Here is a 19,320-nt window from a genome sequence, read left to right as displayed (position 1 = left end):
GAGCACATTAGGTTAGAGGATAGAAAGAAAAAAAAGTGTAGACCTAAATTGACTTGGAGGAGACTAGTACAACATGACCTAGAAGCATTACACATTTCTGAGGATTTAACCCAAAATCGTTTAGAGTGGAGAAAGTGAATCCATATAGCCGACCCCAAATTTTTGGGATAAAGGCTTAGTTGAGTTGAGTTGAGTACTTATAGCGATAATTTAGACCATTCTCTCTCTCACTCCCTCCCCACCGACTCCACCCCACCTCTTTTTGTTGCATATGTTTAAGACAAACGGATGAAATGCACCCTAGAAGCCTACCACAAATCCATGCTCATGTAAAACCAATTCACTTCCTGATCATTGTGATTTGCAAATCCAATCGCCATGCTCACATAGATTTTAATGATCCCATATTCATAATAATTATTCTAGCATAGGAAGGCGATATGGAGAGAGAGAGAAGGGACTAAATTGTCAATTTTTTTTACTAAACATTGATATTTTATTTGAATTAGTAAAATAATATATATAGGGTAGAATTGATATAATTAAAAACATTGGCCAAAATTGGTAGTTCATGCAAAGGTAATGGTGTTCTTTTTTTTCTTTTTCATTTATCATTGTTCAATAGGCCTTCACAATAAAATTTTAGTTCTATTTTAATAACTTTGTTCACATAAAAAAATTTTGGTATTATTTTCCATAAGCATGGCAAAGAATTGTTATTTATTTAATTCCACATAGGTTTAGAAATATTAGGCGTTAATTTTAATTTAATAGTATGATATTTTAAATACTCCTCTTTTCTCAATTTTTTCATGTTCAATTGTATTTTTTGGTCTTTTGAAAGTTTTCCCTTTTATTTGTTATAGGTAACATTTCTTTACATCTGACTTGTTAAATAAAAAAAATATACATGTATATTTCTACAGGTGGGATACTTTGACTAGTGACTTGGAGCTGTTAGATTCTTACAATGGACACTATGATGTTGTCTATGGGACATATGATCCACAATATCTTACTCGGTAATGTTTTTAGGCTAGAGTCATTAGTTCTTTACTTTTATGGAATGCTTTTTAGTTTTTGTTGTTTTTGTACTATGTTGTCTAAGGTCGCATTAGTTTTATTTGATTTGACTGACTTTATGGTTTATCTACTTTGAGATCTTGTAGATATGTATTGTTAAGTTTCACATCTATTTTGATGGCTAAACTCCTAGTAAGATGTGCCAAATAATGTATTAAAAATGCACTTTTTCTGTTTGAGTTTGTACAATAAACAAGAAGTTGGGGTTAGAAATAGATTTTGGCTTATGAACTTCTTTAGTTTTTAATAAAAAGGTGTAGTTAGTTGAATAGTTTTGAATTAGAATGGGAGTTAGTATGTAAAACCTAAATGATTGAGGCTTTTAATATCTGGAAAAACAAAGAAAAATTTTGAATTATTCATAAAATGTTTTGCTTTCTGACAAACACATGGAACTTCCTTGGTTCAAATCTATTAATGTGTTGTCTACCAACAAATTTCATTATAGCACTTCAATTGTCGGCACAGAGATCCTTTAGTTGAAACTAAAAATATTTCTCCTATTATTTTTTCTTTATGTTCTTTGAATGTGTCTTATAATGTTTCATCAAATGTTGTGCTTATTATTTTTTTTTTTTTACCTTCATCATTTTCATTTTGGTCTAGGAATGTAGATGGCTAACTCGTAAATAGATGAAAGAATAAGGGTGAAAAAATTAACCTTAGTTTTGGTTCAACCTTGAAACTCTTACTTGCTAGAATGTTGTTCAACCCCATGACTTGTCTTAGAGTGGCTACCTTCTAGTAATTTTGCATATTATAATATTGTTGTACCCAATGCAAAATGGACAAGCAAATGTTCTAGCCTCTTTGGACGTGTGGTGTGTTTCAAAACTATCAATATGCTGTCACTAATTTACTACATATATCCTTCAATTGCTTGTACTATTACTAGCTTTTGCATATGATAGCTTTCTTTTTTCTTTGTTTTTGTCATCATCATTTAAAGCTTGCACATATAAAAATTTTCCTTCTGTATGGTGCTTTACAAGGCATTATTTATGGAGTCCTTGCTAAAATGAAATTAATTTTACCTACATCTGATTTCTTATGTCATTATTTTGCTTTCACTTGGTTGGACATTGTCTTTCTCAGGTGGCAATCCAAAAGAGATTTTCTCTTCTCTAGGCAATGGTTTAGTGGCCAAGATGGAACATATAGTAAGCAAATATCATTATTATGATTAATATATGGTTATTTCTTGTCATCAATTTACACGCAATAAAATATACTTTGGATTTTTCAAGGCTAGGTGGACACGCTTCTCTCCTCTCCCTTGTTTTTGGCAATGGGGTGGGAGTGCTTGCTATATGTAAGAGACATAATTTTCTCACTGTCAGCATCACATTCACTTTTTTGTGCGAAACTTTTTGTTCTTGCAAGACAGTTGTGATTGTGATAGTACTGGCGTTGTGGCAGTGGCATAATATACTTAGATCATTTGCAATAATGCTTAATTGAAATTTATTTTGAAGTTTTGAACAATCTATGTTATTGCAACCTTGGCCTAGACCTATAGTGGGGTCACTAATGTTTGTCAAACATTAGCATAAATTAATTTGCTTGCAAATATTTCACTGCATGTTTGCAAAGGAAGGACCCACATATAGATACAGTTCAATGGTACAATATAATATTTATTTTGGAATACGCTATGGTGATATGGTGCCTCTCTTGCTTGAGACCCATTGGCTTTTTGGAATGAACTGTAGCTCAATGGGGCAATCAAATCTCTGAGACCTATTGGCTTAGATATGGCGCCTATTGCTTGCTTCTTTGAAAAATGATAAACAGTTCAAAATAATGTGAATTGTGTTTTGATCCTCTTTCTGTGTCTGTTATCTCATCAATTTGTTTTTTCCCCATTATTTTTTTTTAATAATTTTCTACGGATTATTTGAAGGATTAAATTAGCCACCTATGTGGTTAGATGACATATATTCATTTATTTCTGCAGCAATCTTGCAATTTCCAGCCATACATAAGAAACGGCCTCCTAAATCTGGATATCGACGTACAAAAATTAACCGTAAGAAGTTCATTTTCTAAACTAGAAAATTTCTTGAATATCAGAAGCATTTTTTATGTTCTACCACTACTACTGCACAATTTATATACAATTATCAAAGGAATTAAGGTTGTTTATAACATATTTGGCTACAAATAAAATCTACATGCTTAAACTTGGGTCTATATTCCTAACTAAAATGGTACTTGCAAAGCTTTTATGTGTATCACTTATTTTTCTCTCTCCAATTTTCTTCAAATTTTTTGGAATTATGGGTTCGTATTTTAGATATTTGATGTGAATAATTTGATTGTGCTTCATGGGTATTTTATATTGTCTTGATGCCTATTTATTTTCATAAATATAAAGAACCTTCTTTTGATAGGCCATTCCTAATTTTAGCGTATTGGATTTCAATTTTGCATGTTTTATTTGCTTGGTAAAACTATAAAAGTCAATTAACTGTTTGATATTGAAAGCTCTCCACTAAATACATGAACCATTACTAACTTCCTTTTTTTCTTTTTTCAATTCCCATTGTGATCTGTAGCTTCTACTTGGGAGATTAGAAATTTAAACACACCCATGGGTTCAAATACTATGAAATGTATTGTGACACAAACGTTAGAGATAAATGACGCAGGGTGGTGTGGATGGAAGACAAATCATTGCTCAAAGTTTGAAAAGACTATTCCTTATGCATTGTTGTCTCAAGTAGCAGGTTGGTTAAAATATTTTCTCTCCTTATTTGTTTATTTGCACATTACATGAAGCTTTTCTATAGTTTAAAAGGTTAAGGTATTGGTTGCCTTTGAGACCATTAAACGTATATTTTCTTATCCAAATAAGGTTGTTGATTTGTTTTAGAAATTTTTATAATTTTCTCAAAATTTTGGGCCGCGGTTTTAAAAGGTAACCTAATGGCCATTAAATAGAGGCTTTTGAGGGAGTGTTACTGTTATCTGCATTAAATAACAACAAAAGAAGAAAAAATTAGTATTGGTTACGGCATGTAATTATAATGGCCTTTATTGGCTTTTAAGTAACGAGTAATGGTCGTTACTCATATGGCCATAGAGTCCTTTTCATTTTGGAGCAAAGTGGCAATAAGGTTAGTTCTTTACTCTCTACCTAGTTATGTTAGTTTTAAATTGATTAATGCTAATAATGTCTAAGAATGATGGATTTAATGTCTTTATTTGATATATTTACACTTTTTATTTAGTTGTGTATCTTAGTTTTATATTTTTAAATATTTATTTCATGAACTTATCAATTTTTATTTTTTAAAAATTGCATAGCGATAAGCCATTACCGTCATTTTATGGCTATTATAATTGCGATTTAAATCCATGTTTTGAACACTTGCTGAGGGGTTTTTAGTGAATTAATTTTTTAGGTCTTAGGACAACAAGTTCTACAAGAATAAATATGATCTTTGCAGTCAGTTTGCAATTTATCACTTGGTTTTGAGTTACACATTTTATAAAATAGTTGTCAAGTTAAAGAAAATTACATTTTCATTTGTAGTTTGTGTTGTGGTGTGGTGTTATCTTGTCTGGCAAAATATCCCGGAAGTCTCATGCATAGTAACTCCCTTTCTTTTTCCTAATAAAATGGATACCAATATTATTCTTTAACTAGGACTCTATTTTACTGCAGAAATAATTTGGGGAAAACTTTTCTAAGAATGAATTATTTTCTATGATTTGGTTTTAATAATTAAAATAAGTTACCAAAAGCTACAATTGTGGAGAAAGATTATTGAGACTAAGGGTTTTAGGCCTTGTCAAAGGAATGGAAGTAAGGTTTGATTGGATGGAGTTTTGGTACTAAAATGCAATCAATTCAAGTATTTAGGTTCTATCATCCAAAAGAACAAAGTTATAAATGAGGTAGTAACTCATAGGATCAAAACAAAAATGGATGAAATGGAGGAATGCCACAATGTGCAATACGACTGTAAAAAATTCCTAACAAAGTGAAAGTTAAGTTCTATAAAATTGTGATTAGACTAGCTATATTTATGGGAATACCCATAAGATATGTATGGCAGAAATGCAGATGTTAAGATGAATGTTTGGTAACACGATAATGGATAAGATAAGAAATGATCACATTCGCCAGCAAGTGCATGTAGCATACTTGGGGATAAAATGAAAGAAGATTGATTAAGATGGTTTAGTCATGTTCAAAAAAGAGCATATAATGTTCCATTATGGAAGTTTGATAAGTTAGTGATGGAAGGAGTGAAAAGGGAAGAGGGAGAAACCTAAAATGACATGGAGTAAAGTAGTATCAAAGGATTTACAATTTTTGGATATTGATGTGGAATTGATTTCAAATAGAGTTTAATGACAAAAAAGGATCCATATAATCGACCCCAACTAGTTTGGGATTAAGGCTTAGTTGTTATTGCTTCGTTGTTGTGGAGTACTCTAGAAAAAAATTAATTTCCTTAAAATGAAGAGTTATTAGAAAATTATGTGATAGAAAATTATGTGAAAAAAGGGTAAATCATGGTGGTGGTTGGCAAGGTCAATGATGACCAGTGATAGCTAATGGCAGTCACAGGTGAACTTGTGCATGTGTGTATGCTTCAATACGTGTTTTTTTTTTCCTTTTATATGTTTGTGAAAGTCCAGCAAATAACTTTCCATTTTGGAAACGAGAAGATATTTATCATGAGAATGTCTTAGCTTTCCCTATACCAAGGAACACATTGTCTGTTAACAAGTTTTCCCTGGCACACTGAAGCATTGGAAGTGCTTTCTATGAACATTTTTCCTGCAAAACAAAATTGGATCCTGGGTGGTGGAATCATTGGTAATTTTTGGTTTTGTTTGGACTGATTGGGCAGATTGATTTTTTGAATAAACTCTGGCCTACTTGCCAAAATATTCCTTACTCGAAATTATTTTTGAGGCTTGTTTTCTAATTTTAGAAATTAGTGCTTTGAGAATGGAGAATGGAGGAGAAGAATCTAGTCATAAGTCGTTCCTAGATGGCTCATGATGATGATTGTTTAACTAGAAGAACAACTTGCTTTTATTTTGCTCTTCATTTCTCCTAAGGAAAAATAAGAATTTTGAATATGAAAATCTTGGATGTGTTTTTTGACAATTTCAAAAATTGCTTCATTTCTTCTGGATGACATTCAGTAAATCCTATGAAGTTGTTTTGTAAAAATATTTCTTTTTTGAAATGTTCTTCAGGGAGGCAGTTGTTTATTCTTGGTTCATTGTCAATCAGGTTTGAAGGAATACATTGGAGCGAATCCAGCTCTGAAATCTACATACACCACTACAGTTGTCCATTCAAAAATTTCGGATGATTGCACCTCCAGTAATGAATATGAGGATGCGGAAGTTAAGGATGAGTTCTATGATGCGATTTCTGCTGATTCGTCATCATCGGAAGAGAGTGATGATGAAGATCAACTGATAAACAAGGTTGCTCTTTTTTATTTAATCTTTTTTACCTTGTCGGCATTTGAAAATAAGTACTATTTGATTTGTAAACCTCTATTGTGCCTCATTGTGAATTTCTCATATAAAAGTTTATAATACTGGTGTCTGAATCAATATATCTTGTTTCTGATTGAATTTATCACATTTATTTGTGGAAATCAAAATATAGAAGAATCTCAATTGAAAATTGTCACATTATGCTACAGGACAAGAAAGTGAAATTGAAGAATGTTTCTTGGGCCATCACAAGCTTAGCTATGAAGCGAACTTCAGGTTTTTTCTCTTTTTGGTACATGTAATTCAATCATTATTTATGTAATGGAATATTGATATCCTTAATGGTCTTATGATACTGTTTGTTGTGCATTGATTTTCTTATGCTCAAATCGTATTCTGGGTTCAAGAGAAAGAAACAGCCTCCTTGCAGGTTGGGGGATGGCTGCATGCACTGAACCCTCCTCAAATCCTGTGATGTGGAAGTCTTGCACACTAGGACACCCTTTTTAGAAGATGATTGGATAAATTTTAACAACCGTCCCTGAACTTATCTAGTTGTAACACTACAGTCCCTCAACTTAAAAATGTAGTATAAAACCCCTTCAATTTTCACATTTTGCACTCTAACCTCTAATTACTAGTTTTTCAGTTAGACGCTGACCTGGACAGTTCCAACATGGAGCTTAGTCAGTATTTCTCTTTTCTCTCTGAAGCTATGTGTAAATTGAATCATTCTCCTCTCTATAAACAGAATAATTTTTCATGCGTAGAGAGAATAATTTTACACTTTGTATAAAAAATGAGAGAGAAATATTGACAAAATACAGCTGTTCACATCAGTTTCTAACTGAAAAATAAATAATTGAAAGTCAAAAGGATTTTGCTGTGCAAAATTTGAAAGTTTAGGGGGTTTTATGTTACATTTTAAAGTTAAATGACTGTAGTGTTACAACCATATAAGATTAGGGACAGTTGTTAAAATTTATCCGAAATGATTTGTATTAACAAAATATAAAAAAGGCATAGCTTTTGAGGAATAAAATTAAATATATGTATTTGGTCATATATTCTGCCTTGTCTTTGCTAACATGCTGCAATCAGTTCAACTCAACTCAACTAAGCCTCTATATCAAAAATTTGGGGTCGGCTATATGGATTATTTTTCTCCACTCTAAACGGTTTTAGGTTAAATTCTCGGAAATGTGTAATGCTTCTAGGTCATGTTGTACTACTCTCCTCCAAATCAGTTTAGGTCTATCCATTGTTTTCTTTCTATCCTCTAACCTAATGTGTTCTACTTGTCTAACTGGAGCCTCCGTATATCTACGCTTCACATGACCAAATAATCTCAATCTCCCTTCTCTCAACTTATACTCAATTGGTACCACTCCTACCTTTTCTCTAATACTCTCATTACGGACTTTATCTAATCTAATATGGCCACTCATCCACCTTAACATTCTCATCTCCGCAACTCTTATCTTAGACACATACGTCCTTCAGTGCCCAACACTTACTACCATATAACATTGCCGGTCGTATGGCTGTATGGTAAAATTTTCCTTTCAACTTATTAGGAATCTTGCGATCACATAAAACTCCCGTGGCACGCCTCCACTTCAACCATCCAGCTTTAATCCTATGACTAACATCTTCTTCACATCTCTCATCTACTTGAAGGATTGAGTCGGGATATTTAAAGTGATTACTTTGAGACAGTACCACTCCATCTAAACTAACTCCTTCCCTATCACCAGTTCGGCCTTCACTGAACTTGCAATGTATGTATTCTGTCTTCGTTCTACTTAACTTAAAACCCTTTGACTCTAAAGTACTTCTCCAAGGCTCTAGCTTTCTATTGACTCATTCTCGCGTCTCATCTATCAGAATTATATCATCCGCAAATATCATGCACCAAGGGATACCCTCTTGTATATGTTTCGTCAATTCATCTAAAACTAATGTAAAAAGGTAAGGGCTTACAGCTGAATCTAGGTGTAATCCAACTGAGATAGGAAAATCTCTTGTGTCCCCTCCCACTGTGCGCACAATAGTAGTTGCTCCTTCATATGTATCTTTCAACATATGTATGTACCTAATAGATACCTCTTTTGTTCTAACACTCTCCATAATGCATCTCTTGGAACACTATCATAAGCCTTCTCCAAATCGATAAAAACCATGTGTAGATCTTTCTTCACATCTTTATATTTCTCCACCAAGCTTCTAATGAGAAAGATCACTTCCATAGTTGAACGACTGAGCATAAAGCCAAATTGATGGGAGAGATAGAAGTGTCATGTTGTAGTCGATGTTCCACAACTCTCTCCCTCAACTTTATAGTATAGCTCATTGAGTTTAATTCTCCTATAATTTGAGTAACTCTGTATGTCTCCCTTATTTTTAAAAATAGGTACTAAAATACTCCTACTCAATTCATCAGGCATTTTCTTTGAGTTTAAAATCTTATTAAACAATTTAGTTAACTATGTCACTCCCATATCTCTCAAACACTTCCACACTTCAATTGGTATTCCATCGGGTCCACAAGCTTTACCCACTTTTATTCTGTTAAATGCTTCCTCTACTTCTAAAGATTTAATCCTTCTAGGTCTTTAGTAATAGGGCTAGTGACTGATAACATCCAAAAATCAAAATTACAGGTATATTTTCAATTCTGGCTTTCTTTAAACATTATAAATAGTGACCATGAACTTCAATAATTGAACCTTTTATAAGCATTTGTTAGTTTCTCTTTTGTGCATAACAATGAGTAAAGACAACATTGTCTAGAGAGAGATTTGATTGGAAACCCTATGTTCTAGAGAGAGAACATGTATAATTTTATCTTTATTGTTTGTTAGCCCTAATTAATATTAAAAACTTCTTGTTTGGTTTTCTATCGTCTAGTTTTGTACTGAATTATTGTTGATGCAGTTCTGGATGCAGATAAGGTATTGGATCCTAGTGAAGCTCCAATCAATATTGATCTAAGCCAATTCCACAGCTCCTTACCCAAAGGGAAGGATGAGAAGGACTCAAATTGTTGGACTTCTCCAGGTGGAATGGGATTTATGATCAGGGGAAAGACTTACCTAAAGGATAACTCTAAGGTTTGTTTTACTTTCTAAAATATTGTTTATGGTAGTTTCTGTATCACATAGCCAAGTTGTATTTCTCTCTCAAGCATTTGTTTATGGTACAATCCATAACTTATTGCAATATCAAAATGAAATATCTTGCATCTCATTTTGTTATTGTCCACTTAAAATTGTACTGCAATTGCATTGTTTAGTTGTGCTCTTTTATTCTTTATATATTTGTTCTTCTGTGTTTACTAATGTTTCCTCATTTCCTCATTTCCTCATTTCCTCAACTACTTTGTAATTTCACAAGAAGATGACATAGTTAATATAATATCTTGTATTTCTACCCCTTATATTCTGTATACTTTCCTGTACTGAATTATTATAATTCCTTTTGGCATTTTTTAGTATTATACTATTTATCAAAAACTTCAAATATCCTTATCCTTGTTAGGTGGTGTAGATGGTGGCTATTATTTTCTGGTGACTTGTGCATAATTTTAATAGGAGGGTGGCAGATTAAATCTCAGTTCATAGGTTGCTTGTTGCATGATTTGTCTCCAAGCATCATTCTTTCGTACGAGTGGCTGTGCTTTTTAATCATAAAAAATTTGAAATATTGGCACTTGGATTTTATGGATTCCACTAAGTGCATCTTGGGATTCTTTATGTTTTACCTTTTAGGCTATTGAATTGATAGAGCTCACTTATTTTTTTTGTGGTTTGTGAAATATGTTAAATTTGGAGAGAGTGTTGGTCAAATTACAATTTAATTCATTTTAATTCAGGCTTATATAAGTGATTAGATTGCTTTACACATCAAAATGACTAGCCAAGGCAATGTTGCAATTTAACTACTTATATTTACCCTTTTATGTTTATACTTTTCCGATGTGGGATTTGTAATCCTAACACTCTCCCCTCAAATGCAACCATATGGTTGTTACTGTACAATTAGTTTATATTTTTAACCCAATAAGGGCTCAATTATATAGCCTTATGAGCTACTGAAACCCACAACTCAGTCCGGACTCTGATACCATGTTAAATTTGAAAAGAGTGTTGATCAAATTGCAATTTAATTCATTTTAATTCGGGCTTAAATAAGTGATTAGATTGCTTTACACATTAAAATGACTAGCCAACTCTTTGGATCAACAATTTCTTGTTTTTTTTGGAACAATTTTCCAATGTCAATTCCATGTAATCTCTATCATAATTTCGTATTATTTGGTAGATTTACAGTTGTGAGATATGGGCAAACAGAAAATGACACCTTGATTTATTTAAAATTTAAAATGCTAATGAGAGTTTGTGTTCTTTTCCTTTTAATAAAAGTGAGGTTATTTTGCGTATAGAATTTTGTTGTTGAACTAAAAACAAAATGGAAACTTGATAGTCTTTAACTTTTGACATATAATAAGGCCCTTTTTTTTCCTCATTGATGGGAATTTTATTATTAACATTTTTCAGGTAATGGGTGGGGATCCCCTTCTCAAACTCTTAGCTGTTGATTGGTTCAAAGTTGATAGTGCTGTGGATAGAGTTGCATTGCATCCCAAGTGTCTAGTACAGGTAAAATCATAGTTTTAATTTTAAGTTGCAATTTATTTCATATTGTAGGAAAAAACTGAAAAAACAAATCTATGTACTGACCTTTTCTATTTACAATTTATTTGTAGTAGTCCAAAATTAGCTCTCATTTCAGCGAAGTCCTTTGTTGTTTGATAGTCTGCTATATCTTGTTATGCAATTATTATGGATATCATTCCAAAGCCACAATGTATGTGATACTTGGAATAGCTTGATTCTTGCTAGGTGTTTTAATATGGTGCGTGGAACTTCTCTAGATTGTATTAGTAGATAAAACCATAGTCCTCTACGCTATATGCTATATATTGCTTCACCAGTTTTATGGAAGATTAGCCTGTCAGAAATACTCTGTAGAATTCATTTTATGAGCAAGTGAATTATTTTCTGTTGTTTGGTTTTCACATTGAAACGGGCGATTAATTTGTGGCAGGAAACCATGAGAAATTCTGATCTACAAGGTTTATAGTTTTTCTACTTGCTTTTAATATACTTGAATGAAATATAAAATTACAGGAAAAAGGGTTAAATCGTGACTGATGGCCGATAGTAGTAGTCGGTGATCAGTCATTGATGGACTAGTGGCTATGTGACTGTTCACTTTTGTGCTCACTCCATTTTTCTACTTTTTATATACTTGAATGAAATAGAAAATTACAGAAAAAAGGGTTAAATTGTGACTGGCAGCCACTAACTGTACTTGGTGATGGGCTGGCATTGTACTAGTAGCTATGTGACTATGGTCTCTTGTAGCGTTTCTTTCCTTTAAGTTTGTATCAGTGCACAAATAGCATCCTACTTGCAACTGTTAAAACTCCTTTTCCTAGAAAATGGCTTTAGGTTTCCCATTGATTAGGAAACTGGTTGTAATGGCCATAACATATGCTGGTTTTCGCTGTGATTTTCAAATCACTGGGTATATCAGAAAATAGCCAAAAATCTGTTACGTATTGGTCGATGGGATACATAATGGACAATATTTAAAACCCTGGTATCAGCAGAGAAACAGATTTTTCTTTTTTCCCACAATGGAATGTTACGAAACGGCATTCTCAAAAACAGAAGAAACAAGAAGAGAAGAAGACTAGACTGAGTAGTAGTGTGCTTGTTACTTGTCTCCTTTCTTTTTTCTCTTTTTTTTTTTTTAAAAAAAAATGAAAAAAAAAAACCTCCTTTTTAAAAAACTCCAATTCGTATTGGAGAATGCTTTTAAATCCATACTAAGGGCCTTCTTTTGAAGTCCTATTTAGGCTAAGTTTCACCAGCCCATTCATGTGGAAAATTATGTTTCACAAAATTACTTGAGAATTTTAATTTTTTTTTCATTTTTGTAATATAGACTTAATAGTCAATTTAAAACCTTGTTATTTCCATTTTAAACATTTTTATCAGTATTAATCAATTATGACTAGAGAATAATATTTATTTGGATGTTCAGAGTATTAGTGCATGTATATTAAATTAATATATGTTAAACTATGGATTTCATTAATTTTTTATTTTAAAAGATTCACAGTAGCATCAACAAATATGTTCTCATACTTCAAAAGTAACCGAGATTTGTTATCTAAATGGTGGGATTCTGAGACAATGGTTAATGTCATCCATGCCAACTAATGGAATTGCATTTTTAAAGTACATTTTTTCTTGCTTATTTAAATATAAATGGAGACTCATTTCAATGATAGGGAGATGACAGACATTACATTTGTAAACAATATGTTTGAATTTTTTTTATTTGCCCCTTTAGCCCAAATTGGAGACTTTGGTGGAGACTTTGGATTCTAGAGGATTCTAGAATATTTCATGGTAGTCTTTGTTCACATTTTCTACTCATTTACCTGATGTTTGTCTGTTTCTTTTAGTAAATATCATTTTGAAGACTAAGATTCCATTCCAAATTAGAGCTTTCTATGTGGTATGTGGTTGTGGCCTCCATAAGGTAAACACCAATGACTTGTTGCAAGCCAATGGACTAACAACATAATTCATATGTCTCATGCTTAAGTCTTGTACATTGTCTTATTTGATATGGAATTACTTGGTGTTTTTGAGGGGCATTAGAATTTCTAAGCACCAAGGGAGTTTTGTTGCCTGTGAATTTAAGGCTTCTTGCGTGGGAAACAAGAATAAGAGATGATTACGGTTTACTAAAATACTTGTAACTTTGAGATATTTGGCTAAAAAGAATGCTTGCTTGGACTTAGTAATGAGTTATATCTATACAAATTTTTTTTGGTATGAGATTATTAACCTATGATAGGCTTTTGGTTTTGGGGCTTCAAGGAGCATCTCTTGCTACCATTTAAAGAGATTGGAGGGCCATACTTGGTATTTTTTTTTTCTTTTTTCTTTTGCCTCTCTTGCTTTCCTTACACACACACACATAAGTGGTTTTAGGTATGGATGGACCTCTCTTTATCTTCTCATTTGTGCAAATCAATCCTATTCGATTTGTCCATTTTATTGTAATCCTAAGTATATTTCTAGATTATATATCTTTTGGTTTCTGTAGGAAAATAATCATAAATTGTTTGAATTAGATTCAAATGATATCTCTTTTACCTTTGAAAAGGATCATTTAGTATAATTTGGTCAAAATATGTAGTTTTGCATATTTTGGGAAGTTATTTATCTATTAATTTTACCTTCTCAATTTCAGACAGAGGCCGGGAAGAAGCTCCCATTTGTCCTTGTTATTAATCTTCAGGTATGTACATGGATGCATTTCTATATCCCTCAATTTGACATGTTTTCATCAAAGGGTAAATGATCAAGAAAATCTTAAACTTTAGCTTTTTTGTTTTTTCAATTATGATCACCCCTTGTAAAATTATCAATGTTTTCCTGAAACTTTAATTTGTAGCAATTGTGGCAACCTCTAGTTTCTCTTTCTACAGTATCAGTGCTACTGATGTGGTGCACTAACATGTCCTATTTTAATAATCTTTTTAGATTACTAGAATGAGATCTAACTGTGAAAATGAGGGAAAGTATAAGGCTTTCTTTTTCTTTCTTTTAATTCTCCGTTTTTGTACCCAAAAATAAAATAAAGTAAATGTATTAGTTCCCTATCAGCTTGATCTCATTCTAATCAACATTGCTATTAAACTGAACCACATTGGCGTAATTTCAATAGGGAAATGTATTAGTGAGAGGAATTGGGCACTAGCTGGTAGCTACAATTACTTTAATTTCTAATGTTTATGGACCCCATCGATAATTTTAATATAAGTGTTCAGCCAATCCACCTGCATGTAATTTCCACACAAGAAATGCTCAAAGTGAAGTACGAGGAATGCACAACTTAGTTGCCCTAAACAAATAATCATCATGAATGACAAAGCCAATAAGATCACAATAATATACCAAAATTAGGATAAGTAGAATACTCACCATTCAATTACCTGTGCAGTGCACTCATCACATGAAGAGTAGTAGCTATGACTAAGTGCATTAGCAACTTTATCTTCAACACCAGAATGATATTTAAGAACAAAAGAGTATTCATTCGGAAACTCAATCTAACCAACATGTCTAGAATTTAATTTCTTTTGAGAATCAAATATCTTCATTTAACTCTTGATGGTCAACAAAGAACAAATTCTTGTGGCAATAGACAATATTGCTAATGACAAAAGGAAGGGACTATAGCATAAAATTTCCTGTCATAGGTAGAATACTTCTATTTAGTGTCATTAGGTTTTTCACTAAAAATGCTATAGGGTGACCTTTTCGATTCAAGACACCTCATGTACCAACACCTAATGCATCACAAGCAACTTCAAAGACCTTATCAAAATTAGGATGACTCAAAACATGTGCTTTAGTTATTTTTGTTTAATCTCATCAAACATTTTAGCAGCTGCATTAGTCCAACTAAACTCTTCTTTCTTTAGACAATTAGTTATAAGAGTCATGAGTGAACTAAATCCCTTGATAAACATTCTATAGAAAGTGGCTAACCCATTAAAACTACGTACCTCAAAAATTGTTTAAGGTGTAGGTCACTTTATAATGACACTAACATTTCCAAGATCGATTAATATGCCTTCACAAATACAATTAAATCTTATAAATGCACTTTAAATTGCATAAAAGAGAACTTCTTAAGGTTAACATATAACTTTGCTTCCCTAAGAGTAACAAAATCTTGTCGAAAATTATCCAAATGCACTTCTTTAGGTTTACTGTAGATCAAAATATCATCAAAATAAGCTGCCAAAAGCTTATCAATGAAAGATTGCATAACATGATTCATGACACAAATAAAAATGTTAGGTACATTTAACAATCTGAAAGGCATCACTAATCATTCACATAATCCTTCTTAGATTTTAAAAGTAGTTTTACATTCATTTCCTTGACTAATGCAGATTTGATGATAACCACTGCTCAGTTTTAGAGAACCAACAAGAACCTACCAATGAATTTAACATATCCTCTAGTCTAGGAATTGAAATCTATAATTAACAATGATTTTTTTTATGGCTCCACTATGTATACACATTCTTCAATAATCATCTTTTTTAGGTGTTAAGAATGCAAGTACAGCACATGGACTAAGGCTATGTCTCACAAGCTCTTTACTAAAAGTTCTTCTACTTGCCTATTCAACTCAGCTCTCTGCGTAAAATTCATCCTATAGTAAGGAAGATTAGGCAATTGTGAACCAGGAACTAAGTCAATAGCATGCTAAATATCTCTCATACGAGGTAACTGACTAAATAACTCATCAGGCATAATCTCACAAAATTGATGTAGAACCAATAGAACAAACTAAGGAGAAGAAAAGTAAAAACCTCAAATTTCTATTAATTCTCAATTGTCAATATCAATAATAATAAGCTCTACTAAAATACCCAGATGACATAGATGTATAATAACTAGTATTACTAGTACTAGAATTAGGAACCCAAAAATAAGAAACACTAACCAATACTAATTAGAAATACTCAATCAACTCAAACTTTCTAAATAAATATAATACTACTACTAAATTAAATTTCCTGAATTTCTTCCTAAAATAGATAGATCTAAAATCCCTAGTAAAAGGTCTTGCATGTGCATGATAATGCTAATTTTAGAGGATAATTATGTTAGGATTTGATTACGTTGTTAGTGAATGGCATTGACAGACATCTTTAATTTGATATTATTTGGTCTTACTAGTTTCACATGTCTTCTAAATTAAAGAAGAATGAGTCTGTCATATTTCTGTTTTAGGTTCCAGCAAAACCAAACTACAGTTTGGTACTCTACTATGCTTCAGACAGGCCAGTAAATAAAAGCTCTTTGTTGGGTAAATTTGTTGATGGGACAGACATTTTTCGGGATTCAAGATTTAAACTAATTCCAAGTATCATTGAGGTATCAAGCCCTTTTAGATATATTAGTTTCCGGAAAACTTTAGTGGCTTTTCCCTATTTTGCCTTTGATGGTGTGGAGCAGCTCATTTCTCTTGAATATTGGCAGGGATATTGGATGGTCAAGCGTGCTGTGGGGACAAAAGCTTGCCTTTTGGGGAAAGCTGTAACATGCAAGTATCTTAGACAAGACAATTTTCTTGAGGTAATACTTGTCCACTATTTCTTTCCCCTTTTATAGCAGGCTTGCTTGTGGTCTCCTCGACTTTTTACTCTCAATGTGGAAATAAGCACTATCGTTTTGATTTAATATCCTGGATTGGAATCTACCTTATGTTTACAGGTAGAAACTTAAGTAGAAGAAGCGATAGTTAAATAGGATTAAAACTATTCCTCTCCTTTCAGTGTTTTCTATAAATATGACCTGTTTCTTCTTTTCCCCCCTCTATTCATAACATTGAATTTCATATTCTCTAATAAATATTCCATCATGGGATTTAACAGTGCACTTGGAAATTCTTTGTATTTCTAGACTCATAATTGTAAAAAAAAATGAAGGAAAAAAAAGGTGATCGGTATCATTACTGCAATCTCTCAATATATACCTGCACCATTCAGATTAGTAGCAGTCATTCAGATTAGTAGCAGTCATTCAGATTTCAGATTGCTTCAGCACGCATATTGTTTGTCCTGATGCTTGCTATGCTAGCTGTGCTTCCTTAATTTACTTGATTACTGGAAAAACATCTATGGTGCAGATTGATGTAGATATTGGATCATCCTCAGTAGCCAGGAGTGTGATTGGCCTTGTCCTTGGATATGTCACAAGCTTAGTTGTTGATCTTGCAATTTTGATAGAGGTGGCATTTATTTCTAAATGAAGTTTCCTTCTGATATTTACTTGTGTGCACTTGATATTGTAAATGGCGATGAACCATGACTTGTCATGCAGCTTTTCCCCATCTATGAAATATTTACCATAAACAAATGAAGTGATCACTGATACTTTTCTGCTGGTATGCTCTGGAAATTAATGGTAGCTTTTTGAAAATTTAATAAAGGCTTAGTTGAGATGATTTGAATATCTCATTCTTTCTTGGGTGCATAATTGCATGTGTTGCATTTTAAAATATATGTACCACTACAGCAGCTTGTTTCAAATACTTGCAATCTTGAAATGAATTTTTGTGATCATGACATTTTAATTATTTGAAGTACTCATATCGAAGAATTAATTTATATTTTCTCATGACACTTAAGAATTTCATTGTATACCGTTCACGTTTGGCTTTAAGTGTGCTAAAAAGCAGCAGCAGATTGGCAACTTACCTCATTAGGGATGATTGTGTTCACAAAAGCCAATTTGAAGTCCTTGAAAAAGGAAATAAGCCCATTTATGGGGGTGGATCCTGAAACCAAAGCTGGCACCAATTACTGTTTGATTGTGCTTCTCTTAGCTGACTGGCTACTGATCACCCCATTGACATGGTGAAGAAAAAGGCTTGATCTAAAGTCGAAACTACATAATTGATGAGGATATAAGTTTACATACTTAGATGTTAAATCTAATCTTATAGTTGAAAGGATCAACTAGTTGTGGGAGTGTTCACAGTTGTCTACAACCTTGATGTGTCTTCTGTTGCTTTCCCGGTGCACTTTTTTCAATTGCATTTCTTTTTATGGTTAAATCAAAAGAGTAATGAGCACTGTGGGTCATACAAGTCACATTTGTTTGCCAATTTTTCAGCAATAATGCTAGCAAGTCGTATTATAATTGGAAGAAACTTTTTAGTCATTCTGTTAATATGTCCCACTTCCACAGCGACAATTATTGATCGACATTACTGAATACATGCATGTCATACATAATTATAAATTGCTTGTCAACTGCTGTGTTTGCAGGCAAAAGAAGAAGAAGAGTTGCCTGAGTATATTCTTGGCACTGTCCGGCTAAATCGTGTGAGGGTTGACACTGCAGTACCTTTGGAGGCTTAGGGTATTCATTTGTCAACATTCTTATTCATCACATTTTCATTTTTTCCATATTAGTTTTTGATTATTAGATCATGACTATAAGGATTTGGCTTTCCCAATAATTATATGTACAAAAGTATGATTTATATATACACCTCATCACACACACACACAGCAATAATATGGACAGCCTCCCTTGTTGTGGGTTGGATAATTGATTCCACTTCTGTTTGGTTTGCTTGCACCTTCTTAATTTGTGAAATTATGACTAAACTTGAGTTCATACTTTGCAGTCTAGTTTTCTTATTTGATGCTTGGATTAGATAATTGGTTGTTGAAAAGCTTTGTTTTATATATATATATATATATATATATCCTAGGTGCTAAGATGCCAATCTTACTAAAAACTAATCAAGCCAGCTTTAAAAAATTTTAACTCATGAACAACCCTTGTTGCTATTGGAATTTGAAACAGTGTCAAAGCTTATTCTTAACAAAATAAAACACGAAACAACTTACAATTCATGTTTAAGTTACGTTGGCAAAACGCTGTGTAAGTTTACCATACGGGAAAAAATGAATATAAATCAACTTCTAAAGTTGTTTCTACTTTCATTTAATTTGAGTTGATTTAGTGGTTAAAGTTAAATTTTTTTTTTTATTTTTTTCTAACTTCATTACTTGTTTTAAAACAAATGGATGACAATTTGGTTGAAAATTGTCATATTTTCTTTGGTTATCACTAA

General features: G+C 32.4%; 1 protein-coding gene across 1 annotated transcript in view; it reads left to right on the top strand.

Moving 5' to 3' along the window:
* The window catches only part of LOC110668995 (protein ENHANCED DISEASE RESISTANCE 2-like), a 38,123-nt gene extending 19,266 nt beyond the window's left edge, over positions 1 to 18,857 (top strand). Inside the window, exons 10-22 of the mRNA XM_021830427.2 lie at positions 927 to 1,022; positions 2,179 to 2,243; positions 3,041 to 3,112; positions 3,642 to 3,812; positions 6,344 to 6,543; positions 6,768 to 6,834; positions 9,496 to 9,671; positions 11,118 to 11,219; positions 13,897 to 13,944; positions 16,461 to 16,604; positions 16,710 to 16,805; positions 17,359 to 17,460; positions 18,503 to 18,857. Coding sequence (XP_021686119.2) covers positions 927 to 1,022; positions 2,179 to 2,243; positions 3,041 to 3,112; positions 3,642 to 3,812; positions 6,344 to 6,543; positions 6,768 to 6,834; positions 9,496 to 9,671; positions 11,118 to 11,219; positions 13,897 to 13,944; positions 16,461 to 16,604; positions 16,710 to 16,805; positions 17,359 to 17,460; positions 18,503 to 18,595 — 1,432 coding nt within the window. The 3' untranslated portion in view covers positions 18,596 to 18,857. The remainder of the gene's footprint in view (positions 1 to 926; positions 1,023 to 2,178; positions 2,244 to 3,040; positions 3,113 to 3,641; positions 3,813 to 6,343; positions 6,544 to 6,767; positions 6,835 to 9,495; positions 9,672 to 11,117; positions 11,220 to 13,896; positions 13,945 to 16,460; positions 16,605 to 16,709; positions 16,806 to 17,358; positions 17,461 to 18,502) is intronic.
* The last annotated feature ends 463 nt before the right edge of the window (positions 18,858 to 19,320 follow it).

Source organism: Hevea brasiliensis, chromosome 13 (assembly GCF_030052815.1).
Source record: "Hevea brasiliensis isolate MT/VB/25A 57/8 chromosome 13, ASM3005281v1, whole genome shotgun sequence".
Lineage (NCBI taxonomy): Eukaryota > Viridiplantae > Streptophyta > Magnoliopsida > Malpighiales > Euphorbiaceae > Hevea > Hevea brasiliensis.
Note: the sequence above shows the minus strand (reverse complement) of the source record. Positions and strands in the feature narration are given on the sequence as shown.